At 38.1% G+C, this 27,500-nt stretch overlaps 1 protein-coding gene across 4 annotated transcripts in view; it reads right to left on the bottom strand.

Annotated features, from left to right (window-relative positions):
• Window positions 1-27,500, bottom strand: part of MEIS2 (Meis homeobox 2) — a 174,604-nt gene that overhangs the window by 5,218 nt on the left and 141,886 nt on the right. For 2 of the 4 annotated variants that reach the window (XM_058853364.1, XM_058853373.1), the window contains one exon: window positions 1,225-1,364. In XM_058853364.1, the coding sequence (XP_058709347.1) occupies window positions 1,225-1,364 (140 nt within the window). The remainder of the gene's footprint in view (window positions 1-1,224; window positions 1,365-27,500) is intronic. The other 2 variants (XM_058853391.1, XM_058853382.1) reach the window with 2 other exon arrangements.

Genomic DNA, 27,500 nt, shown 5'->3' with positions numbered 1-27,500 from the left:
TGTTCCAGCTTCAGCACTGAAACGCTATATACAATATCTTGGCTGTCACTTTAAACTCAGGTTGTGCTTTTTATGAGCTGATTATGTTACCAGGACTATAGAATAAAAATGCTATAGGGGGCCCAATAAACAAGTTTGTCAAGTCAGTTCACTTGCTTAGGATCTGTTTCTCTACTTACCTTTAATGCAAAACAGTGGAAACCCATTGAAGTGCTATGTGTTTTTTTCTTAACGAAGTAAGTACCTATTCTGTTCCTCTCTAATTACACAAGGTTGTGAATCTGGCATTTGTGACATAGGGTATTTACGATGAAAATAAAACTTATAAAACTACTCTCACCTACTCTAGAAAGAGTAGGGAAAATCTGGATGTGGCTTTTCCTATTTGTGTATACACTGCATTTAGCTTAATGTTTTGCATGGTTAGTTGAGTTAGTGTTTTTCCCCTTTTTACCTGTTAATGAAAAAGAAATTTAATGCTACATGGGAAGAGTTTCCCAAAGGTTTAATAACCTTTTCAAAAACCTTTAAAGTGAAGCAGCAGGCGAAATCACCATCAAGTTAAAGTCCTTGTTAGTGACAACAGTCATCACCACATGGAGAACAGTTTTATCCCATAACCTCATGTTAGGAAACCACAACTCCCTAGTATGCTGAGGAAATGCATATTAGAAAGTGGAATGATTAAAATGGTACCAGTTGTTGTGTAAAGTGCTACATATTCTAAATGCTTTAATAGAAATGTAGAAAAGGTATTGTTATAAAAATCATATGTTTCACTGGGAGCATATCTGGTGCATTCTTATACAAAAGTAATAATCTTTTAATATTTTCTGGCAGTATGGTACCATGTCACATTAGTAGCATATTGTGAATAGTCAAAGCAAATGAATGGATACAATGAGTTTTACAGCTCGCCTTCCAGAAGTAAAAGCAATGCATACACCAAGGAGTTGTGGGTAGCAAGAAAATGAGATTGTCCTGCTGATTGGATGCAGACAAGCAATGAGTAATTCAAGAGCTCACAGTCAAACAAACTGCTTGTGGCACTACTACTTGTACCCAATTACCAATTCAGAGAGAAAATAAAAAGCAGTTTCAGTAGAGTCAGGGTGGGAAATCTCCAATTAGCACCAATTAGCGAAGTTGCTTCCTACAGCGGAATTCTGGGGACATAAGAAAAAAAATAATCTCCCAGAATGCCTGGTTGGAGCATTTATTTACCAGGTGATGGGACTCCTGAAGAATAACTTGATGAGGATTTGCGCCTGTGGGACTTGAATACAGATACTACTTGGAACTTGCCTGCTCGATTTGACTGGTCAATCATAGGCTGTACTATTCTTCTTCTGGCATTAATAAACCTGCAACAGAATACAAAGAATAGAAGTCCTTTCATCAGCTTGCTTCTCTGTTTTGAGAACACCTCTGCTTTAAAAGTGACAGGATTTTAGTGTGCTGTGGAAATGTGTTTTGCTTCACGTTGCTTTTTAAAAGAGTATAATTTCACTTTAAGGGATTTTCCTCTAAGTGCTCAGAAATTGTAACCTGTAGCTTGCTTATCTTACTAGCCAGCTTAAAGCTGGATTTGCCAGAAGGCTTTGAACAAGTAAATGCGACCGAAAACTTGTGTTAAAAGACAATTGTTTCTTTAACTTCTTCTAAGTGGCTCAGATCCTGGTTAAAGTTCACAGGCTGGGAGACTTTCTTTTCCCCTTTCCATCTCAGGGATCCAGCTTTCCTTGCAGCTGGCCATAAATGAGGACCAGGCTTTGCCACTCCGTGCTTTCACAAGGTATCGTTAGGTCAGCGAAGCCATCAATTAGGCTGTCTGAAGTTTTATCACCAGCGCAGCAGCAATAAGTGCCGGCCCAGAAAGACTTCTGCTCTTCTACAACTCCTGCAGTTGGAGCCTGTAAAGGCGAGGGTCGTTTGGAGGTCAGTGCCAGCTGGGGGCCACCTCTGTGTCCAAGCGGGGACACCCCGTGCAAGGCGACCGCCCGCCTGCCCTCAGCTCAGGCACCTTTCAACTCGTTAGAAACCCCCAGTCACAGGTACATGTGGTTAATATTAGGCCCAAAATAACCTCTTTTTTTTTTTTTTTATCTCAAACTGGGGTGGTTGCCGAGGCTTTTGAGCACTGGTAAAGGCAGTTAGTTGGCTGCGGAGCCTGGATTTAATTTTGCTAGTAATCCAAAAATAAGTGCTTGCATATTTCTTATTAGCTTAATGCTCAGCAATCCACATCAGCACAAGCTAAGCTAAATTAATTTCCCTAAAATAATTTCAGAACTTGCCTATTCACAAAATATCTTTGAAAACAGGGCAATTTTCTATCACTCGGGAGCCACGCTTGTTTTTGTCCCTTCTCTTTGTGTTTGAGAACACTTTGGAGCCTCCGTGCAGGTTTTGTGTGCTATTTCACAGCTCAGGCTTTCGCCTGGTGACCCTTAAGGAGTGCTAATGAAGTCGAATACTAGCGTTTAATCCTCTTCAGAAATACTAACATGCCCATCATCCAAAACAGCCTCCAATAATTGCCATTGGGCCCGATCCAACGCCTAGCGAAGTCTTTCAGTCAGTTAACTGAAAACTAAGTTCATCTGCTCATTTAGTAAATTGCTAGCCTTTATATAGCATCAACTCCGCAAGGCCTTTTGTCATGCTTCCCTCACTCCCTCCCACCCTCTGGTTAAATTCCTTCGCAGATAATAAAGGACGGTGGCACACCTTCGATTGCATCTTCTGTAATCACAGTGGTGGAAATTTCATTAGACAGATGCATAAATGCTACAAGTAACACTAAAGGACTCTTTTGCATCTTTCTGTTTACATCCAAAAGACGTTCTCTATTCTTTAGGAAGAGTATCATTCAGTTGTCAGAAATGTCATCCTGCCTCAAAATTAGTCATGACTTCAGGTATTAAAATAAAAACTCTGACATAGTCAATATATTTGTTTATTCCCTTCTGAGTGTGGCACAGTGAAGGCATCACTGCCAGTTCTGTGATTCTGAAGTGTGTTTCCGTCCTCAGAGACAAAGGTCCCCGATAGGACTTATTTGCTGAGTTACTTTCCAGTAATGTTGCTGTGCTGACCAAATGGAGCCTGACCCGAACCTCCTCCATCCAGCACGCCTTTTATCAGCTAAAGTTAAGGCCAATAGAGATTAACATGAAAGCTTGATAAGACTGTTTTCTCTTCTCCTGTGAGCTTCTAATGGTGTATACAGATGGCAAGGTTTTAAAGAATGGAATGAACACTTATTTAGGCCTGTAAAAAATCACAGAAACACCCCCCCCCACACACACGCACACACTTTCCATCTTACTAACCCCTTTTCTTCAATCAGGCCACTCTTCAGGAAAACCAAATTGCTCTTTCTTTTTTTTTTTTTTTATTTAAACCCCAACCGCTTTTATTATTTACATCTGGTGGTCCCCTTATTTATGTCCCTCTCCACTTCCCTGCACACATATCCCTGCTCACAGGGCTGCGAAGCATTATGGGCCTTGGCTCTCAGCAGGAGAACTCCACACTGTCTTCAAACAAATAATTAAGGGGAAGGTTAAAGGTTCACCCAGAGGTCATATCTTTGGATACTCCTCAGAAAGTTTACATTAGTAAGAAATGGGTGCCCTCTGAAGTGTTCTTTCAATGGGCTTGCACAACAAGGCAGAGCATTAAGAAAATTCTACATCCTTAAGGGTTTCAGGTGACATCTGCTTTACCTCTGAGCACAGAGATTGGGATACTGTGCTCCAGCCTTACATATTCGACAGTCTCCACAGACCAAGTCTTTGGGACGAGTGTTGAAAACCCTATCTTGCCGAGCCATTCACTCCCAGAGGAGTGCGGCCTTATTTTATCCCACTGATGTGAATAAAGATACTCTTCCACTGCAAATTACCTAAAGGCAATTCACCAGTTGTTTTGGAAATGGGAGTTCCCACCCTAAAGTGAGTCCTCCATATTTGTTTTCCTACCAAAACAAACAAGCCCCCCAAAAACAAAAAAACAACAACAAAAAAAAGGCAATAGAAGTGATACAATTTGTCCAGCTAAAACTTTTGAAAAATAGCTCTTGGGTTTGATTTCATTATTTCTCCATTTTTCTTTTGCACATCTGCATAACAGCAGGTGCAAGCAATGTTCTCTAGACCAGCAACCTTTCCTCTAGAGATAAGATACACTGATGTATACTTGGAAAGATATAGGAGAACAGGCTTTAGGCATCCAGGTAATTTTGAAATTCCATTTCTATGGCTCCTCTGAAAAATCTTGTTCATAAAAAGCATCAGTTATACCCACCAGTGGGTATGTCTGACACATGAAGTTATTTATATTTTCAAGATTGCAGGTGCAAAATACATTTCAGGTGAAGCTAAAAATCGAATCCTAGTTTCACCAGCAGTAGCTACATCATGTAATGCATCAGCACAACTGGTAGACAAGGGCACAGAATGCAGTGTTTGTGCATTATTATTTATTCCTTATACTGCTCCATAAATATGCACAGTGCATAATAGAGGCGTAGGAAACAGAGTCCCTGCACTAGTCTACATTTTTTGAGGGCTGCTTTTGAATCCCTTGGAGAACCATATCCAGGGCCAAAGTAAAGCAACATAAAGCCTTTTGCACAGCACTTCAGTTTGTGTTGGAGAAACACTCTGATGTTATTTAGGCACAAATGTCTTCAAAAGGCATTAAGAGACAGGTGAAAAAAGAGAACACAAATGCCACTGTTTTCAGCATTATTTGGAACCCTATAAAAGAAGAATTCACAGCTCTGCTCCTGACAATAATTGCTTACCTTGTTCATACCCTTCACCCAGAGGCCAAAGATTGAATGGCCTGAAAAGATGAGTAAAATCTATCAAAAAGACATGGACTTCTTTCTTACTCTGCTGTTAATAGTAATTCCTATTATTTGGATGATAGCAGCAGTTAGAGGACCCAATGAAGCTCAGTCTTACTCCACCCCATGCTTCACAAGCACACTGTCCAAGAGAACTCAGAGTCTGAACAGATTTCCAGGCAAAGCCTGGGGGAGAGGAGAGACGCCTTCTCCCAGTTTGCGGAGGGGAACAGAGACAGAAGGAGATTAAGTGACAAGGCCAAAGTCATACAAGAGATCTTTGGCAGAGCCACACACCCAACATAGATTTCCTCAGTCCTCTTTCAGCGCTCCTACAATCTGCTATCCATATGCTATCTTTCCTTTGTTCCCCCAGCTTAACAGTCAGGCACACTGGCAGGGGACTGCAAAGAGAGCTCACATTGCCACTGTTTGTGCCTTACCTGCTGTGTAGATAAAGAGGGGTCATCAGCCTGCAGGGCTGTGAGGCAATACCTTCACAAACTCTACATTCATATGGTACTTGGTCCTCATTCCAGAATGATAAATGAGGTGTGTAATGTTGAGAAATACATGTCATTGACATAGCAGGCTCAATAAAAAACTCACTCCCAGCATTTTGCAAATGACAGATTACCAACCTTGCTAATTCAAACAATAGCCATTTGAATCGAAAGGTTTTTTGCATCTTGTATTTTTTCTTTAATTGCTAGCTAAAGCAGCCACATCTATTTTCTCCAGTCTTTCTCACACTTTCTGGTTACTTTTGCGGGACAGTTTATGAAAGCACAAATAAACAAGATCTGGCTCAAAATACACAACAATATTGGCTTTTAAAGGAAGTGATTTCACTTATCTGTTTACAGCAAAACCGAGTAAAGCAGTAAAGGTGCACTAGTGAATATGCAATATAGTCTGGTGATTTGGTAGCACTAGTCCTAATTGGTTCCTACCACTGATAATTAGCATGACAATATAATCTAAATATATGCATTTAATCACATCTCTTCAAATAGAGACTTGGTTTTCTTTGTCCAAAATAAATATGCATTCTTTACTTTATAGGAAGTCCTGTAATTAATCTTCTTTATATATTTATCAAATTTTGTCTCAAGTCATATCAAATGATGTTAAACTACAATTTGCATAATACATTTTATTCTTATAATAAAATAACGTTCTGATAAAATCATAGAGACATATTTCTGCAAAGTTCAAAGAGAATAAATAGCAAATAATAATTGTTTAACCTGCTTCTTCAAGTCTAGCACACTCAAAAATATTTTTGTTGTTGTTTCCACTGTTTTTTTTATATATACCTATATTTTGAAACACCATGAACACACCATAACTGTATTAGTTATAATAATAAGATTAGTTCTTGAAATGAACTGTTAGTGACTGTACCGATTGGCAACCACAATTAGAAACATCTCCAGCTTTACTTTACAGCTATCATGAAAAATTCTCTTTAAGTATGTAGGGTCACAACAGGTCTTGTTTCAGGAGGATGAAGTACATGAATGCTTAGGAAACTGTAACTTGTTCCCAACCGGAGGCCTAATCTGAACTCAAGTAGAGAGTGATATTTAACTCCCATCACTTGTGTTTATGTCTAATATCTTCTCTGTGATGAGCTGGTGCCAAACGGAACCCCAGCAGCATAGACTGCTCCCCATGAGAAACTGAGGAACAACATGGAGCCACCACGAACAATGCAAAACTTCAGTATCAGTCTGCAATCTGGATTTCCACTTAAAACATCCATCCCAGAAAACGAGGTGCTAAAATATTGAATTTATTTAACAAACCAGCCACTGCATAAATCGGTTCTCAATTCTTTATGTGAAAACCAGAGAAATAAACAAATTTGTGAGATGAATTCACAATCAGTTCTTTAAAAGGATTAATCACAAGGAATGTTCTGACTCAGTTTTAGCCCAAGACACTTCTGCTCTTGGACTTGAAACAGATAGAAGTACTGAATGAACATTGTCACAGACTTAGTCACAGAAATAATAAAAATAAAAGTAACGACCATAGCAACACTAATTTGGGGTTAGAATTGTTTGCTGTCACCTGAATAAAAAAATTAATTTTTAAAAATTTTTAGGTGCCCAGGGAAACAGTCTTGCAAGATTTTTCAAAAACCTGCCAAATGGATGAGAAGCACAGCTCTTATTAAACCCACATAAATGAGAGGTGAGCTTGAAGAATAAATGGGGTCTAAGCACCTGTTTCAATGTTTTTGCTGAGTAAGAGTCTAAGAATGCATTCTAAAAAGTAATCCAAATGTTTTCACCTTGGATGGGGAAATAAATCCTTGTCTAAATGATATTTCAGTATTTGGACTATGAACATGTCAGTGTTTAGCTCAAGTGCATATGCTACACTGATCCCTTGTTGCCCAAGAATGTCCTAATTTTGAAGGGAAAATAACCAATGAAAGAGTCACAAAATACGTCTTCCTGAGTAACCTAGAAAATTACTTCTTTCCCAGGTAGAAAAAAAAATAGATTTAAAGTCGTGAGCTGCTCAGAGCAGTCTGAAATAATGCATTAAAAAAGACTAATTTGCAGAAACACTTTTATCAATATCCACCCCCTGCCTTTACAGCAGTCTTTGTCTATCACCTAAACTTTTATCTGAGCAAGTAAAATCTATATATCTTAGTTTATTTAACTTCTCCCTCCACTATGTATTCTAAACTGACAGAATTAGGTTTATGCGTCCTTCAGTATGTGTATGTACAAAAATAGTCGAAAAAGCCCTTGTTTATGCTTCACTGAATCTACGCCACACCTGGTTACCAACTCATATTTTCAGTATTCCTTATAGGAAATTTTAAAAAGCTGAGTTAGTCACCTGGAAATGAGCCACCTAAATAAGACTTCCCTAAGTCATGAATATTGAGAAATGGAGTCAGTTATGTGATTGCTTTTGAGAGGAAGCGGTAGGGACAGGCAGGTTTACTCCCTGGCAAAGCTTCACCTAGTTTTGGACAGCTTTTGTTAGAAGAGGGGGGTTAAGGGCTTCTTACGCGACTTTTTATGAATAAAGCTTATTCAGACATCTCACATCTGTCAAAGATGTGATTCAAAGCACTTAAGTCCCTTCCACGTTTGGTGAAGACTCCAGAAGATGACAGAGAACAACTTAGTTGAGTGCCTGAGGCTGCCTGAGGTAGGTGCTAACCATCCCAAAGACTTCTGCCGCATCTTCTATGTTTATGTTGGACCTCCTAAAAATACCTCGTGCCATTTGGAGCTGCCAATTGTTGGAAATCATGATTTTGCTCGTCCTGTAACTGTGAGACTGTCCTAAAAAAATCAGAAGTTTAAACAGCGCTCTCGCCAGTGTTTACTTTGCGAGTTTTTCAGTAATTGCGCCACATTTTAAAAACAGCCACAAAATCTAGAAACTTACTTGACAAGATTCTCACATAACCATTGTCTCCTGGAGCTGGGACCTCGAGTTAACATGAAATAACTTGAGCCTTGTGATAAAATCATGAGAACTGGCAAGACGGGCATCTATTCACCTCAGAGGAAATTCTGCCTCGTTAAACGTGTAACTCTGGGTTACCAGACTACTCCTTGGGAGCGCGGAGAAAGGATTTGGCTCTGCCGAGGAAAGCCCTGGTGGCTGTCAGGGGAGCACCTGCGCTGCAGCACAGACCCGGGGAGCCGCGCTGCCTCGCCCGGGCCAGGGGGCTGTGCCCGGCAGAGCAGGAAAGGCCCCGGCCGCAGCCGGAGCTCCCCACGAACCCGCAGCAGCGCCGGCCCGCGGCCCTCACAGCCCCGCGCCAAAGCTCCACTCTGCTCTTCCACGGGGCTGGCAGCAGCAGCGCCGGGCGGCCAAGAGCCACCGATCCCGGCCGCGAAACTGGGCCGGCCTCGAGGTCCAGCCTGGGTGGCCCCAGGGGAGGCCTCCCGCTGTGCAGCAGGGCGCCATGAGGTGGGGCCAGAGCACCGCCGCCGGGCCGGGGGTGCCGCTGCCCCCGCGGAGCCAGGGACCGGCCCGGCCGTGCTCGGTGCCAGCCCCGGCGCGGCGCGGAGCGGAGCCGCCCCACACACACTGCCGCGGGTGGGCACAGCTTCCCTCACGAACCCCGGGCAAATCTCCGCCTAACTGTGAAAATATCGTCCCTTAGTGCCCCTTGGCTCCTGGTGGGAAACAAGCGCCCTTTGGTGCACGCCACCTGAAACCACAGAACACACGCCGGAGGAGGAGGAGGCTGTTCCTCTTTTGACAGCCCCATCAGGTTGCTCATATATGTTTTTTTACCACGCACCGTAAAAGTGATCTTTTAAAGGTACTTGAAAGGAAGGGAGGAGACAAACAGACATACTTCCTTAGCTATTCATATCTTACAGATAAAATATAAAGTCAATAGACACAAGCCATAGCATTTAACCTCATCCTGCACTTGATTTATTGCAGATGGGAATCAACTAGAAACTGAATCACTTTGAAATTTTTACTACTGACATTAAAATTCCATGTTTGTATACATACCTCTTGTGGAGATGCTAAATACAATTTTAGCTAATTTGGCATGCACTTTGATTTGCTAGCTCTTAGAAATTCCTGTTAAAGGTAGACAACAAATCTCCTCTAAAATCTTAAGTAACTCATGCATTTAAAGATGTGTTAATTTGTCATCTTAAACTTCTAGGAAGAGATTTTCAAAACTAATTAGGGTCCAACAGTCTTGCAAACGCAGAAGGACCTCATTTTAGGTAACTTTAAAAAAACCCAAACAAAGTGTAGTTGTTGAATAACATCACATTCAAGTATTTTACACCTCTTTGTAACTTACCAATATTTACATATTAATTTTTTTTAGCAATTCAAAATGGATAGAAAAGGAGAGTTGTCAACAAATTTCACATCTGTTTAACTTCCCTGATCAAATAAGATTAAGGCACTCATTCTCCCTTTTACGTTTCAGTGGAAACTACCTAAGTAGCAACTTGCCAAAAAATGCATAAAGGTGTTTAGCAATTATGTAGTGGGTATGTTTGAAGAGATCAAGGTGCGCTCACATGTCCTGTGCTATGGGTATCTCTGATTAGCTTGTCATCTACTCTGAAGAAGATGTAGCCCAACTCTCCTATACTATGTAACAGGCCAGCTGTTAGCTGTCTGTCAAGCACCTAAAGTGGACAAGTAGTCCAGGAGCAAAAATGTCACTCCTTTGATCTGGCAAGGAGCAGCTGCTGATTTATAGAGTAGGACTTTGTTCTTCCGTTCCATTTTACTTTCTTTCCTAAGGCAGAACCACAAAATCCAGCAGAAAAAAAAAAAGTGCCATTCTCTGCAACATCAACAAGCTCTGACAACTGCAACAGGGTTTTTCTTGGCCCTAACAAAGCTCTCAGGCATCTCCTTTGACGCTCACCTTTTTTTTTCCTTCTTCTTTTTGCAATGCGGTAGTTATTGTTTAATTCAGCTTCTGTAAATGGAATGGACTGTGGCCAGCAAGCCTGGGGCATAAACACACCTGTATGAAAGAAGCCTTATTGTAGCAACCATCTACAACCAACCTGCACATGCACTACCAGTTTGTGAGTTCAGAAGGAATGTTCCATTTTCCCTAACAGTAAATTTTGCCTTAAGATAACTATTTTTTGTACCCACTGTCCTGTCTTGACCACTAAGCTTGTACACTTTTTCATTGTTATTAAAATCTGAAGGAAAAAAAATAGTGTATTTTTCTACCTGTCAGCCAGGGAATGTCAAGAAATTGGATCCAAAGAGCCCACTTTAAAAAAACCACAGCCAAAATATATTTATAGAAACACACTGCTGAAAGTTTGAAAACTAGGATCCTGAAGATGTCTGTTCTGTTTCAGACCTAATGGTGCAGTTGCAAGCACCTCCAGCTTATACTGCTGCAGATTCTCCTCAAAAAAAGCATTTGGCAAAACAAGAACAAAGTAAGAAATTGCATTTGATGCAGCCAACCAGACTGCAGCACTGCCAGCCCAGAGTCAATGCTCCATTCGCTCCCTTAGAAAGTGCTCAGCAGATTCCATGTGATGATCTGTTACTACACAGGCTGTTGAAGGCCTGTCTCGCCCATTGGTATAGCAAGAGAGTTTTCCTTTATTTCCCTTATGATGTTTTCAAGCTTATTAGCTAAAAACCCTAACCTACAGGGCACAATAAAAGGCTGCAGTATAACGCTGCTGAAGAGGAGAGAAGCTGTGTGTTTGACCCTGGTTTGTGTCCACACACATGCTGTGTTCACTTTTCTTTATACTGTAACTTTAAAAACAGACAAAAAAGGATTACAAGAACAAAGATGGGAAGAAGTGAGGGTGGTGGGGGCGACATCATGACTACAAGATCTTTTGCATATATGTTAGCTTGTGGAAATAAATAAGAACTATTACAGCCAGAGCCCTAAGGGAGGCAGGAAAATGATGATGTACAGGATAGTATAAAATGATATATTAAAAACTGTGCTGTCAGTGGAACAATAGAATATTAAGCAAAAGTCCATAATAATTGGCAGATATTTAGCTGTAGACATCTTTCTTTGGTTGGTGGGTACTAAGGTATACGTGAGAGGAAAGAGAACTAGTTAGGCAATTAGAAGTAATGGGCATAAATAATACACTATGTATAAATACATCTCCCCCTTTCCCAAGTTATAGCTCTTATCTGGATACACCTAATAACCTCTCAGTAAGTCATACCTACATGCTGACATCCCTTGTGCTTTGGTCTCAGCACTGTCTGGGTACTGGAGATTCTGCTTATGTAAATCTCTCTTTCTGTAGATGCAGATGTTAAATGTTTTCTCTTTAATTTTTGCCATACTAGTGGCAAAACTTCATCAAACCAGAGGGTCTAATGTCTTAGTAGTTAAAGATGTGTCGACACCACAGAGCACGAGACTCCAGCCTGCCATGTTATGGAATATATGCTTCTCAGTGATGAGCTGGTAGCAGAACAAATGTGGGACAATTATATTAAGTATGCCAAGATGAAGAGGTAAATATACAGATCTTCCCAATATCATACTGGTGAAACTTTTGCTATCTCTCATCCCATCTTGTGTTCTTTGTATTTCACATGAATTAGAGGGAAATGTTCTAAAAAGATTTTTGAGAGTTTCTTACATACGAGCATGTTTCATGGATGCTTGTATTTTAGTTGTAAGCCAAACTGGTTTGGGATGGAAAAATTGAGAATCTCTGTAGAACCATTTCCTCAGCCGATCACTCTGGATCCCAGGCTCTCATATTTCCTGACCTTCATTTCTCCAGGGCTCAGTCTTGCTCCCTAGACTACCTTGCTGGCTCCCCAGAGATAATTGCAAAGTACAGCTGGCAAGTCAGTGATAAAGCTTGCTGGTGCTCTGCAAGGGTCCTAGATGGCCTGATATGCTGTGATTGAGGACATATATGTAAATGTTACACCATTTCTTGTCTCTCTTCTTTTTTGAACAAGCTTCTGTCTTCTGAAAAAGCAAGGACTGAAATCTTGAATGTTTGCTCTTTCTAAAACATTTGGAAGGCTGGGTTCTCCTGATTTCAGTACTAAGTTGGCTTATGGGCAGAGCAGAGCATTGAAGAAGCCTGTGCTCAAGTCAAGTGCACAATGTTTCAGTTGTTGGCTTCCCAGCTAAAGAGAGGTCTTCTTCTAATTCTTTCCTCTGTTAAAGGATGGGTAGCAGGAGATGTTTGGTTTTTTTTATGCAGTCATTAGCACTTAAATAGCTCATGTGAAAATTAAATCCTACCACAGAAAAAAAACTTGAAACATATTTCTTCAGTCAAAACTGGCTAGTTCTTTAATGTGTTCCACTATCCCACATTTTGCATACAATTGAGATATTTGTCATGAAATGAAACCCAATCTATATAACCTATCTAATATTTACCTTTCTTTACGAGAGCAGTTTGGAAACTGTGTGTGATCTTACATAATTTTAATAACTGCTTGCTGATGGATTTCAATATTAGCTCTGACTGCTCTGACTGATAGGATGTTGAGGCTTAATTTTCAGAATTTCACTAATTGTTCCTAGGCTGTGTAGGGGTAAAGGCATCTTAGAATGTGTGTATAAACCTGCATTTGAGCACACAAAACTGGTAATTGCAGGGACATATCCAACAATGTTCATAATTTCATCCTGGTCTAGTAAAGCACTCAGATGTAGAAGGCAAATCTTCAAAATGATCAAGTTCTGTTATCAAAATCATCATAGACTCTGTAAAACTAATCCCAAATGTTCATTGAATTTCTGACTTAAAAGATAATACTACCAAATGGGTGTTGACATTAGTGCCTAAATTATAGGCGATCTGCTCTCAAGGAATTTTCTGTCTCTGGTTAGATGTTCCAGGAATCACCAGAAGGTGGACTTAGATACCTAACTACATTTTTTTTGTTAAAAAAAAAGAAAAAAAGCCATCACTTAACACTGAAAATGCCTACATTGTTTAGGCATGTAGATTTCTACTTTTTAAGATCCCATCCCACCTTAATTTTCACTGCTTTGAATTTGTGTTTCCTAACAGTCAGTTACTTCCTGCAGTAACTGCACTCTGTCTCCGAGTTAAGACATTTATGTCCAATCAGGATTCCTATGGATCCTTTTAGACAGACAGACATCTTAGGACAGGCCTGTTCGTCCTTATAATAACAGAGATAAATATCTCTCCTTTTTAGCTGACACCATAATTATTTGGCTGTTTATCTGAAAAGAAGGAGATCAAGTTTTACCTCCCTATCCTGCTTGATTTGGAACACAGACATGAGCATGGGTCCATCACATTCTAAAGGAGTATCTGAATCACCCACAGACACAGAGTCAGTACAATAAACAAAGCCCTTTCAGTTCATGTTCTGAAGATGTTCCACCCAAATTAAGCAATTTTACAGCCATAATTAACCAGCACTTCACTTTCACACATCTGAAGTTGGAACCTTAACCAAGAGGCTGTTACAGTCAAGCCCTCTTAATTAATTTTGTTCGAGTGACTAGTTGTTACATACACAAAAGAACTGGAAATCAGGAGAACAAGAAAGGCATGATAGTGAAGAAGAGTAAAGATGGAGCATTATGTTCAATAGCCCATTGATTGAGAAACTCAACTCAATTGGAACAGTTAAGACATTGATTTAAATCAAGATGAAGAGAAGACCTGCAAACATACATTCTATTTAACAAGTGAATTTTCTAGCCAATGAGCCATTGAGGATAGCTCTACCCCATTTGACTCTTTTGTGTAAAGCTTGGTATGGCTGATGTACAAGAACTTTGGCTGAGTTTGGCCCTTGAGGAAGTTTGGTCCTTGAGGGAAGGCTGATTTTGTGTTGAAAGATGTGTTGCTGTGGAACAGGTTACTGTCTATTTTCATTGTATATGTATTTATGTTCCTACTCTGTCCTGGAGGTCCCGTATACAATAAAATAACCATAGACAGAACAATATCTCACTTTATGGTACTGCTAGGGTTACAGTTCCAGATTTCTCAATTGTAACTTTTACTAAGCAGTTTTGTGCATGCTCACCAGTGGAAAAAAGTATTTTTTGTGGACTAAAAGTTCTTAAGCTTCTTGGGGCTAGATAGCAACTAGATGATGGTGGAAAATTCAGAAGCTGCAAAAGCTAAAAATTAAATTAAACTAAAGATTCCAGGGTTTGTGCTTGATGCTCATATGCAATTCAAATATGATACATATCTAACAGATACATATATAATAATGAGAAAATATTTTATAAAATATGCTACACAGATCTTTTATTGTGGCTTAATTAGTTCATAAGCCAATATTATAATATCACTTTCATAAGAAGTTCAAGCCAAGTTTCACAGCATCTTTAACCAAACTTTAAAAGAAACACAAAATTTAAGGTCAATAGAACTCCAAAACAAACAAACAAAAAAATAAACAGTGAAAAGAGGAAAAAATGCACCAAATTCACAGGCAGCATCTTCAAAGCAAGTAGTTCAGCAGTGTACTTTTGTGCATAAGAATTTAAAAATAAATTTGATAAGAAATTAGCCATAAATGGAACAAAAGCAATATCTTTATTTGAATTCATTGTCCAAACTGAAGAAAACGTACAAACTACAAATGCAGACACCCATTCAGATTGACTAGTAAAGGACAATTAAGTTTCCATTTCCTTTTCTTGGTTCTTCTGCAGTCTTTCCAGTGTGACTATATTATCATCCACAAAAATGTTAGTATCATTGTAATCCTAAAAGCTATGCTTTATATCTTTATAAATCACATGAAGTTTAGCAGACCCTAGTAATGCCACATATGTTTTAATTCTAGTAAATTCTAGCCTAAGACAGCATAGCCTATGGTATCTCACCTGAGCTCTCTCTCACAGATATTTCAGGAAGTGCATTAGCTCTATGAGTCAGTGAAATAAATAAAAACAAATATAGTGGTCAATAGGAAAAGAAAAATTTAGCACTGTAAAAGGGGTTTTGACAAAAGCCCGAGTTGAAAAATCCAGCTGTATTTTATGTATGTCCCTTAACCACCAATCAGTTTTGCTGAGATGAGTGGTCCAGTTAGCTGCCCACTTTTTTTGCCCAATTTTTGGTGCCTGATAACGTGTTTCCAGTAAAAAGAAAAAAAATAAAAATCTAGAGGACCTGCATTCCTTTAATTCAAGAAACTAGGGTCTATAGAAGAACAAATATGAAAACATCATAATGTGAAATTCCACAAATTTTACCGTTCCATGTACCTGATTGCTAGGACAAATCCGATGCAAAGATGTGCAGCTAATATTGGTGCCTACACTTCATTTTCAAGTGTAGTAAAAACAGATAAAAATTGGAAAGAAAAAAAATATATTTGGGCATGTTTTGCATCCAGACCAAAAACCCCCCATTTAATCCAAATTTATTCCAAGTGCTACCAAGATCATGCTCTGTTTTTTTCCAATATAGCACAGACCTATAATAACTGCTTAAGCATGCCATACAGTATTAATCTTCCTCATGAACGCTGTCCCAAACCAGTTTCCATGGAGAGAAATTAAGAGGTATGTACAGGCAAAGGAGAAAATATATGGCTAGCCAATGATACAGAAAGGCTCTTTAGATACAGAAAGGCTCTTTAGATGAGAGCTATGGTAGAAAGGAAGTATTTTTCAACTGAGATTGCTGAACTGAGGGGAGGACAGAGAGAGACAAAGTGAGAAGAGAGGAGAATAGGGGGTAAATAAAGAGAGATGTATGTTGAATTAAGTTTCAACATTTTTTAAAGGACACTATTTTGAAAGTGATCCAGAAAAGGAGGTTGCTGAAGTGCCTAAAGTAGGAGGTGACTTTTTTTTTTATGTGTGTGTGTGTGAAGCACCAGCACTTGATACATTAAGGGGGGGATGAAGAATTGGGACTTAGAGTCCTGGGAGAAGGGAACTACAATTGTCAAAGTGGGAAGAGATGAAGGCAAAAGCAAAAGAGACATATTGTTGAAGTGGAAATAAGAAGAGGGGTGGACACTGGAGGTATGTGAAAAAGAACACTAGGTACACTAGGAAACGCATATAGGTTTGGGATAGTGGGAATAAATCTGTGAAGGAATATCGAGAAGTAAAACTCATAATTAAGAATATCTGATAGAGTAATGTTGCTCTGGGTTCACTGTCAATGTTTTTTGCCAGGTTATAAACCCATATGTATAAAATGATACTAAAATATGAACTTCATTTAGATAATACTCTGTTTTGTTAAGTTTGTTAGCCAAGCAATCTGCAGTAGCTGTACCTGTGGCTTGTTCTGTCTCATCAGTAATTTAACTCTAATAGTCATTAGTGTGAAGCTTTCCATGGTATTTTAAAGTGATACTTTCCTCCCAGTTCTTGAGTTCTGTTTTGTTTGAACAGACTATGTATCCTTTAATATATAAATAATTTTCCCAGAGAATCATCACAACACAGCTACACTTTGGAACAGAAGATGTGAATATGGTTCTGATAAATCTCTGCAATATTTGTTTAAAAATCCCAAAAAAACCCCCACAAACCCAAAATGTAGCTTTGAACAGTTTATGATTATCTATAATCAGTATCCTTCTCCATTATATAATCCAAAGAACCAAGTCCTGAAACAGTGTACATCTCTGTGAGAGGATGGCCTCTAGATGCCATCAGTTGTTTAATCCTCTCTGTTTGTTTGCGGAGCATGAAGTAGGCAATAACTTATGACTGCTTTAAACAGTGCCTGCCTACCCTATGATTTTTGAAAAGATCTCAGGATAAAGTTAGCATGATAAGGAGCTTGATTTCTCTAAGCAACAGTTATTCAGACTGATGTCACCTATTCATTTACTGGAGACCATACAAAAAATATAAAAATAAGAAAAAAGACTTGACAGATGGACTTAAGTCTGAAAGGGCATCTACACTATCATTACCACTATGTGCATAAAACCTGAGCATGATGTTGGCCTACTTAAAATTACTATTTTTCTATGAAGGGTTGGCAAAGTAATTTATAAAAATGATGGGGTAAAAGTAAGAGAAGTCCCATTAAAGGTTTTCCTTTTCTTTAACTGAGAGTGAACAGAGGAGGACTGTTTGAGTTTGAACCACTTATTACCTTTGTACATTTGTCTTTCTTAACTTCTATTAACTGATTAGATTTCCCTTAGAAGTAATTGTTCATTGATAGATAATTGTATCATTGTGGCTTCTTATTGGGGAAAAGTATTACATCCACACACTTAAGATAGATAAAACCAGATGGATGTATCTGCCTGTCCATCAATCTCTGTACTCAAGAAGCCTTTGGGTATTTTTAGAGAATTTAAATCAGTTGCAAACAAAAGGGGCATTTTAAAGAAGGAAAATACACTTAATTAACAAGGTGTCAAAATTATTTTATTGTCAACATCCACAATATCTGTGACACGGTGATGTTGTGTAACTTGAATACTAGTTCTCAGAACCATAATAAGTAGCTATTAGAAAAAGCAGGGACTTATTATTAGTATCCCCACAGAGTTATCTTCTAAATTATTTATACTTGCAACACTTTCACGTAATGGCAGTTTTAAATTCAAGCAAACAAAGCAAACCACACAATAAAGAGAGGGGAAGAGAATTGTACAGAAACCTTTTCTGAATATATGTAGTTAGAAAGGCGAGTCAAACAAACTAATCAGATTTTGTTTCCTACTCAAATTCTCATGAGATTTGCAATAGACAGCATCAAAGCTTTCTGGGGTTGTGTCACCTTGATAAAGGATTGAACAGCACTGTATCTGTTTTACATCTCACATCTAAAATGTAAAGGAATGCAGCTTTATTTGTCTGGTGCAAGTTTGCTTATTGTCTTTGAAATTCCACAGTAGACCCTCCACAAAAAGCTTAGCTATCAGAAGGGTGCAAATAACACCAGAGCCCTGTGTTCTCTTATGTTCTTCCCCTAGGTTATGGTGCTAGGTTTGCATAGGAGTTGGGGGGAAGCAGCAGGGAAGGATTGTTGGTTTTATATAAACTTTATATTGTGAATTACTGATTCTGCTTTCCACACATGCTTTACTAATACACAGTGTAATGATTAACACTTCAGGGGTCAATGATTTTCAGAAAAATTGAGGTGGGATGCCTTTTTTTTTAAAAAAAAAACCCTTCAGCCAAACTGAAGTCTGCTCAGTGCAGAGATAATTTGAGTTAAATTGAAGAGAAAATAGCTCAGACTGAAGACTCTAATGGTCTCCTTCTGATCTTAAACTGTTTGCATTTATGAACGTATAAAGATCATCCTGTCCACTTTCCATTAACTAGCTTATGAAGTTTTGTCTTAACCATCAAAACAAATTCCAGCTGAAATCACTTTCTTATTAGATTACTGAGCAGTTACATTTAAAAACAAGTATCTACCCCACAAAAAGAAAAATCCCCAGCATGTTTTTTCCCCATGATAGAAATGCATAGCTAAATACTCTAAGCTTTTTGTCAGTCATAATAGAAGCAGGTTTTAAAAGTACACAGTTATTCTGAGCACCTCTTTTTCTGGGCATTTGGTTTAAGGTGCCCAAAATAAACACACAATGAAAATGCTAGCCTTCTTTTTAAGTAAAATGACCCTTACACATACTAAAAATGTTATTTGCCTTATGCTGCATCAGTTGCACAACAGCCCCCTCATTGATTACCGTCGAGTTACATTAGTTTAAAATTGGAGTAACTGAGTAGTGGATCAGGTCCTATAGTCAGACATATGTTTTCCACTAGATAATGGCTACTTATATATTTATGAATTTTAAAATGCTTTTCAATTCAATTATCATTGTTACTGTGTGCAGGAAGTAAAGAAGTAAATTGCAACCAAGCTTTCAGGGGTTTATTCCCTCATGAAGCTCTTGTATTTCAAGTGTCAGGGGAAGGCAACTGTACAGTGCCCTCTACATAATAAATGACACTGTTGAATATTCTTAATGTTTTTGTGTTCGTGGTTTTAGGGACAGAACTATTACCTGTTGCTATGTAAAATATAATGAAGGATACTATGCTATCCTGTCTTTAACCAAGCTGCAAAGTTTCAAAGAGGTGCAAAATAATTGCTACTCAGATCTATTCTGTTCTGGTCACCCCTAGAAACAGAAAGTACTCACAAAGTGATAAACAGCTTTCAGGCAAATGCATAACTCCAGTGTCAACTGGAGTTATGTGCAGACACTCAGAGCAGAAATAGTATATAGCTCTCCATTCCTGAACATGACAGTCATAATAAACCTTAACCTCAACATTCCCTGCTTTCCTCAACCACAGCTAAAAATGCTACACACATTTATACCATCTAATGAACTAGACATTAAAAGGAAACCACAGATCTATACAAGTAGATTATCAGGAAGAGACGTGTGAAGTGAATACTTGCTCATTACAGTATCATGGTAGTTACAAAAAGGAAAGACCTAATAAATCACTATTGTCATTCTTCAGCAAGAGTAGGGGATAGTCTGCCATTGGAAGTCCCACCAGCTACTAAAATAACTGCTTGTAAAGTGTATAGTGCAAACATATAATGCAAAATCTTTGGGGACAGAAACTCAGACTCACCGTGGCGAACCTGGAAAAGAAGATGGATGTTTATTTTACTTTTTGATGGCAATACAAAGGAAGGGGAGACTATGGAGCGAAGGACTTTGAGTGTATTGTGTCTGCCTTTTGAGACTATTACCTACTCTCTTTATTGGTATAAACCAATTAATAGTAGACGATGACTCTGATTATGAAAAGGAGGGAGAGGTATAAGACTTGCTCTTTCAGAAGCAAGTAAATAAAGAAAGAGTAGGAGTGAGTGGAGTTTAGAACTGACTCCTTTTCCGCCCACACCTCCTTGAAGCCAGGAAAACATCCAGGATTGAAATGATCAAAACCTATAGCAAATAGTGGTCAGTAATGAATACGTATCACTGTAATGAGCAAACACAAAGAACAAAACTCTGCTATTGTTATGCCTCAGAGACATATTTCATGCTATTTCTACAGTTGCACTAATAACCAAGTCCTTAGTCTACCCAATGCTCAGTTTTCTGTTGGTTAATAATATTAATAATTATTTTTTGTCCTGTCTCAGCTCTCCTTTTCCTTGTTTTGACATTATATATTTTCTATTGGTTTTTGAGACAATTTGACAATAAAGGGCAGAAAAATATCTAGCTACTAATATATCCATTCTTCTACACAGCACAGGATTTACCTTCCTCTGATTGAAATTCTGATGGTGGCTGAGGGCCTGATTGCACTAGCTACAATTACTAGAATCTGGTTTACAATTTGTTCTGTAACTGTTATTCACATTTAACTTTTCAGAAGTCTTTCTAAAATTATTTTTTATGCAGATAATTAGACTGATATTTAAGAATTCTAATCTCATATAAATGCTCAATCAAAACACATATTTTCCTGTGAGCTAAAAATGTCTAGATTTCAGTTTTGATTCTCAAAAGAATGTTATTGTTCCTTCAGGACGTGAAATGGAACATAAAAAAGTACTTTACCTCACCATTTGAATTGGATAAATTTTTTCTCCTCTTTTTTTTCTTTATTTTTGAATGTTTAATTGATTATTGTTGTCTGGGATTTTTTTCCCTTAATATCTTTATCTTTTTCTCCTGTAAGTTTGGGTTTACTGCTTTTAAAAAAGCTACAAAAAGAATATCATCCTCATTTTGTCTTTTTCTTTTGTATATTTAATTCCTAAATGAAAAATAGACATCTTCAATTTCAGGACCCTGTCAGTCAGATGTCTCTCTTAAGGGAATACCAAAGAGAATAACAACTAATTCTGACTGTATGTGTGTATTCCAAGATTCACCATTTTTTTACAAGCCAAAAAACAAATTCTGGTAATTGAGTTTTTGGCAAGTACTAGTAGGAACTGGACGAAAACGTAGAGCTGAAATTGCAAATATTTTGGCAGATGAAATACTTTTTTATCCATAAGATAAACCTTTTACCAAGTGGTAGATTGACAAATTACAATGTCCTCATGATTGTCCGGGTTAATGCTTCCCTCAGAAAGGGGGGAGGAAAGAAAAGGGTTTGAAAAAGCCCAATAAATAATCTTTTACCTTTGCAGACAGTAAAAAGAAATGCAATTCAGCAATCAGAAAGAAGAGGAAAAAAATGACCTCTGGAAGTGGGAGGGCAGAATATAGAGATACAGAAGGAATTTACTTGTAGAGTGTGCACAGAAAAGTCATATACCTGAAATGACTGGTTCTTGTTCAAATACATTTGTGGGTAAACCCACATTTTGTGTTGGGGAAGCACAACTTAAGCCAAAATATGGTAGAATGTGGTATCTCCATGATCATATTTCAATACAAGTTATTAGAATCCCTGGTTTAAAAAGGGGAAGAGTGTTGATGTAGACTTCAGAAATTGTGACAGCAGGCAAAACAACTTTTTGCACTTATGATGAGAAAATACGTATGCTTCTCTACATTTTGTTTTACTTCAGCTCTATTTAGTTTTAATCCAAGTCTATTTTAAGGGACTTCTTTTATATACATTTCTATTTCTATTAAGCACATGAACTTGAGATTCTTTGTAATGTATGGGTAATTTGAAAACAAATGCCATCATCTGTCTGATGAAGTGAACACCAGGGAGAGGGATAGCAAAGTCAATTCACTTTGGCTTCTAGTGAAAGAAACTATGGAAGAACGAGAGGTGGAAGTGTGCTGAAGTGAGGACATGGCTTAGTGGTGAACATGGTGGTGGTGTTAGGTTGACAATAGAACTTGGTGGTTTTAAAGGCATTTTCCAACCTTAACGATTTTATGATTCTATGATTCTGAGTGTCATGGTCTAGCAGTTTTCAGGGACCTAGTTCTAGGTCATCACATGAATGGTAAGGCTGATTTTCCCTGGCTTTGCACTGTGTAAAACCTCTCAGTGACAACAAAGTTTATCTTAATTTACTTTGGGACAAACAGGAGTGTTATTGGATCAGAACCTCCCAAAATTTTATATTATATGGGTCCCTTCCAACTCAGAATATCCTATGATTCTATACTTTACAGTGTATAAATTGCAGGCACAGTAACTATTGGACCTTGAAGGAAGGTGCAAGTAATAAGCATCATGCATCCTCTTTTTCCTATAAATGAAACTATTTTATGTATTTGAAGATTATAAGTAAACAAATTGATTAAAGCAGTCATTTCTTCCTTGCCAGGTCATCTTTTTCTTAATCTTGAGATTCACAGCAGAAGTGAAGCATGCCAGAGCACCTTCTGATTTATCTGACACTGATATTTTTTGCTTATTTTACAGTGGACGGAGACAAGAACCTTTATGCCCTTTTCTGAGCCTGACAGTGTAAGCATAAAATACTGTGTTTCCACTGAAACAATTCATGTCACAGGTAGCTTGCATCCTCTTAAATGGCTGTTTCTTGGAAGTAAGTTATTGTGCAAAGTCAGGGTCAGAGTAGGCTATTACAGAGCAAGCATCAAGAACACATGGGGAGGGGCATTGCTGGAGAGGAGTCCATGGGGATAAGTCCCCACTGTATTGCCTCCCTGGTGGTATATCCTGCATTTCTACTGCACATTGTTCATTTAGAGTCACCATATACAGCAGAAACAATTCATACACCCCAAATTTGCCGGAGTAAATGTTCATAAAGTCTGTGCCCTGAGGTCAAGATAAAACACCTATGTCAGGTACATGTTTTGTAGTGTGGTTTCTCTGTGATTTCATGTGCTGGTCAACAGTAGTAAAGACAGTTATGCTGGTGAAGAGTATTGAGAGTTGTAACAGCTCTGTGGTGTTACTGTAGTATCTTCAGTCATTTGTTATTATCTACTTGTCATGACACATAGGAAAAAGGAAGAGATGGACACAAATTGCTGCAGTCCTCTACGGGAAACATATGTCTGTGTGTCGTCCTGTAAAAGCTCTTTGACTACATTATTTCAAATGCTATTTGAGGACTGATTCAAAATTCAAAACTGAAATCTGTGGAAAAACTGCAGCTCATCTCAACAGACTTCAGAACAGGAACATGGACAATGAGAAGGAGAGATTCAAGGAATAAAACTACTTTGAAAATATGATCTTAATCTGCCCCAAACACTGCCTCACTTAGATTATCTACACAGGGACTGTGATTTTCTGGGAAAGCCAGAGAATGAAACAGCAAAATGCACTTATATTTAAGAGGAAAAAAAAAATAATAAAATGTTTTTACGTTATGCTAATGCTTTTCCACCTAACATATTTTAGTTATATTTTTTATACTTTTATATCTTATGCTAAAATATGTTGTCACATAATACAAAAATATGTTAGTATGATATTCCAAGAACAAGCTTTTGCAGTTTTTCATCAGCTCAAATTTGTTGCTTCAGTGTTTAATTACTGTTTGAACACCTCTGTGGAAGCACACAGCTCCATCTCAGTGCTACATTCTGCTATCTGTACACTGTTCACATGCTGAATCCACTTCCTGACTTCACTATTAATACTTATTGTCAGAAAGGCTGTGCAGACAATTATAACCTTGTCAGGTCATTGAATACTTTAGGGGACAGATTTCCAAAGCTATACATGTACATAAAACAGATATGTGTGTTGTATTTATAAAAGTATGTGAAGGTTTTGAAGTTGACCCACCTACTGTGGCACACAGTGAGATTTGCATCTCAGCTGGAGCTTCTAGGAACTGTCTTATTATCACTAACAAGTCTACAGATCAGGTATCCTGGACTAGTTCTCCAAAAGAGGAGAACCCAAAGTTTCTGAGTAGAGTTATAGGAAATACGTGCAGTAAGCACAATCAAATGAAATTAATATAATGCTGGATTTCAGCAGAAAACACGCATCTCAGCCAAACTTCATAAAGTGATTTTGGACTGATCTTTAATTTTGCTTTACTATCATATCATATTTCAAATCTAAAGGAATTGTTGTAGCCAAACTGATGCTCAAACCACAGCATTTTTTCTGGGTTTGTTTGTGAAATTTGGAAAGAAAAAAAAAATTACATTTAACCCAGAATTTTGGTATATACAAATAAACAGAAAGTCATGTGGCTGAGGAATGAAGTTCTTCCTCAGAACTGCTTTTATGCAAACATGACCCTCCAGAACCTCAATGAGCCAAAGACTGTTGAGACTTGCTCTCCCTGATTTAGCAGTTTACTTAAGCAGCGTGTGCCTGTCTATAAGCATATGGATAACTTCATTAACATGACTGAGAGTTAGGCAGGTGCTATGACAGCCTAATGGAGTTAGGCCTTGTCTGAGGAATGAGTTCTGAGTGTTTGTTCTTGAACAAGTCAGCCAACAGTCATCTTGGCTTTTGCTGAGCAGACTGCTTTGTCCTTTGTATCGGTGGCCTTTGACTAATCTTACCAATAGGGTAGTCAGCAAGAGTGAAAATTTTGGGTTGTGCAAAAAATTATTTTAGCTCATTATAATTAAGGGCATATACATCAATCATGAATTTTATTTTAAAAAAATGCTAAACTAATGATTCACTTCAGGAAAACACACCTGTGAGTAACATGGCATCCACATTTCATCCATACAGAGAGCGAAGTCTGAGAAATGAGGGTTCAAGGAAAAGACTTATGATACAGGAAGTAACTGAGAAAAGGTCTTATCTTGAATCAAATGAGTGGGTTTTTCCTGAGTTCACCAGATCTGAGCAGCAAGAACTTCAAGGGATCAGCAGCACTCCATCTTTACCCCCAGAAAGCAATATTGTTCTCCTGTGTAGAAGTGAATTCTAAATTACTGTGCCTTCATTTCTCTCCTCCTGTTACAGCTCTGATCGACTAAACTACTGGGTTTCAGAAGCCACTGAAAAGTTAAAGTTGAGAGAAGGAAAGACATCCTGGAAAACATACATGGACAGACCTCACCACATTGAAGAGTGAAGTTAACTCTTCACAAAAAAGTGTGGTGTTATGGAAGTTCCACATGGTTTTAAAGTTAATAGAAAATTCCTGATTTATTTTTCAATATAAATGCCAGAAATATTCTCAGTGTCTTCCAAAGCACTTACTGGCTGCTTTACAGGACACTCTGCCTGTCAACATATAATATATTCATTTTTGAGATATAGCATTGCTTTTAAAATGTAGGTTTTGTTTTTCTTTGCTTTGTTCCCTCCATGTAAAATGGAATATTCTTCCTACACAGGGAAAGTCTTTATTAAACTTGCAGGCTTACAAATGAACAAGGCCAGACAATGTAAAGAGCTGAAAAAACTTTTTTGGGGGTTGATTTATGTTGAAACAAGCAAGTGAAATACAGCATATTTTATATTGTCTGATAAAACATAGTTTATAAAAAGCCCTTCAAAATGCAATGTTTTGAAAACCACAATGAAAAATGAATTTTTGATATGTCTTGCCTCAGTGATAGTCTTGGCCAAGAAGAGACTTCTACTGTACAAGTGCAATACAGAATTTTGACTTGAGAAACTCTGTATGGGACTGTGTTTTACATCAGTCATTAAATTTAGGTAAGGAATCCAGAAGGAAAAGAAAGAAGTGATAGAACCAGTAGATATCAAAGAATTATTACAATCTATTTAAGGTGAGAAGCACATTCTGGACTGTAATTTTTCTGATAATACGGAAATGCCCCACTCTGATGATCTGAAGTTTTAATCTCCTTCTGCTTTCACTGGTATTTTTTAAGATGAAACACAGTAAACCTTCTAATTTCTCCCAGTTCTCAGTTTTTCCTGGAAAAAACAATGACGCTCTTTCATCATTGTAACATCAAACTAACGAGTTCACCATTCCAACATCACCCTCCAAATAAGACAAAAAAAAGGAAGACAGCTGAGCTTTCAGAGAGGTGTAGAAAGGCCTATCATTCTGGATTATTCACTTTTGTGTACCAGTCACTAGACATGACTGTCTCTGAAAGTTCTGACTTGACTTTTGCCAAGCCAGCATTCCTGATGCTGCATTGACCCACATCTTGGATATATACATCATTTAATACAAAGCCAGTATAAGATAGTCTTAATAGGTATTGTGGGCTTTTGTATGCATTGAGTGTGGAGTTGATCACATAAGGTGCAAAACATTCCCAAATCAGCTTTAATCACATTTTTCTGAGCAGAAAGGTTTTATCAGAGCATGTGCCCTTTAGGGATCTTATGTTGTTCAAGCACTTCTATTCTTCCTCTTCACTTATTTTTGATGTTAAGTGGTAAGAAAAGCTAATTATACCTTTACTGTTCCATTGGGCCAGGTTTCACTGGATGTAAATCACTATGGTTTAGTTATGTTGATTACTATTATAATGTTAATTTTTGCATTCTCACTGTCCTAGAAAGCAACTATCATAGCACTGCACTCCTAGGGTACCTCAATTTGAGCACCTGTAAATGCCCTGCTCCCAATAAGGGAATTGAGGCTACCAGAGTTTTCTGGTGTACTTGTTGCCAAATGGAAAGGGGACAACTTCCTAAGAACATATTGACATCATATTCCCCTAAACCTCAACCCAGACCAAAGGTTAACTAACAGTTTAGGAAACCAAATTACCAGATTACCAGATTTCCTTATTATTTAACATTTCTCCACCAGCAGCACACCTTGAATTAACTCAGGCAGTCCAGTGAGTTCATGCTTTGAAACTTTTGAACTTCATTTGAGAGAAGTGAAAGTGTGTTTACCCCCTTGTTGTGAACTCTACATAGAAAAAATGTTCAGTGTAATAAGCATAAGCATTGCTACCTGACAGGAACTTGTGGCAAGACCAGTAGCAGCGATTAGCTAAAAATGTTGAAATTGCACAGACCTGTGTTTATGCCAGGGATTCATTTGGCCATTAAGTTTGGATTTTATCTGGATTTTAAAAACTCTGAAAAGCTGTGTTGCTTTGAAGCCAGTGCCTTAGATTTGGGCTGACCTTTCCTATTCTAGCTCAAAAACACAAGTAACAAGCAATTTAATACTATAACTAGTATTTTAACAGCCACAAGGACCTAGTAAAAGCGTGATATTTTTTCCCAAGTTTTCAAATCACCTGTCTTTCTCTAGAGTTTACAAAATTGCAGTCACCCTTACATATTCTGAAATGTAAGCAGGGCTGTTGGTTTTCATGTGTTTTTTGTTTGGTTTTGGTTTTGTTTGTTTTTACCAATAGACCTTTTTGA

Source organism: Poecile atricapillus, chromosome 1 (genome assembly GCF_030490865.1).
Source record: "Poecile atricapillus isolate bPoeAtr1 chromosome 1, bPoeAtr1.hap1, whole genome shotgun sequence".
NCBI classification, from domain to species: domain Eukaryota; kingdom Metazoa; phylum Chordata; class Aves; order Passeriformes; family Paridae; genus Poecile; species Poecile atricapillus.
This window is presented reverse-complemented; position numbering and strand designations above follow the sequence as displayed.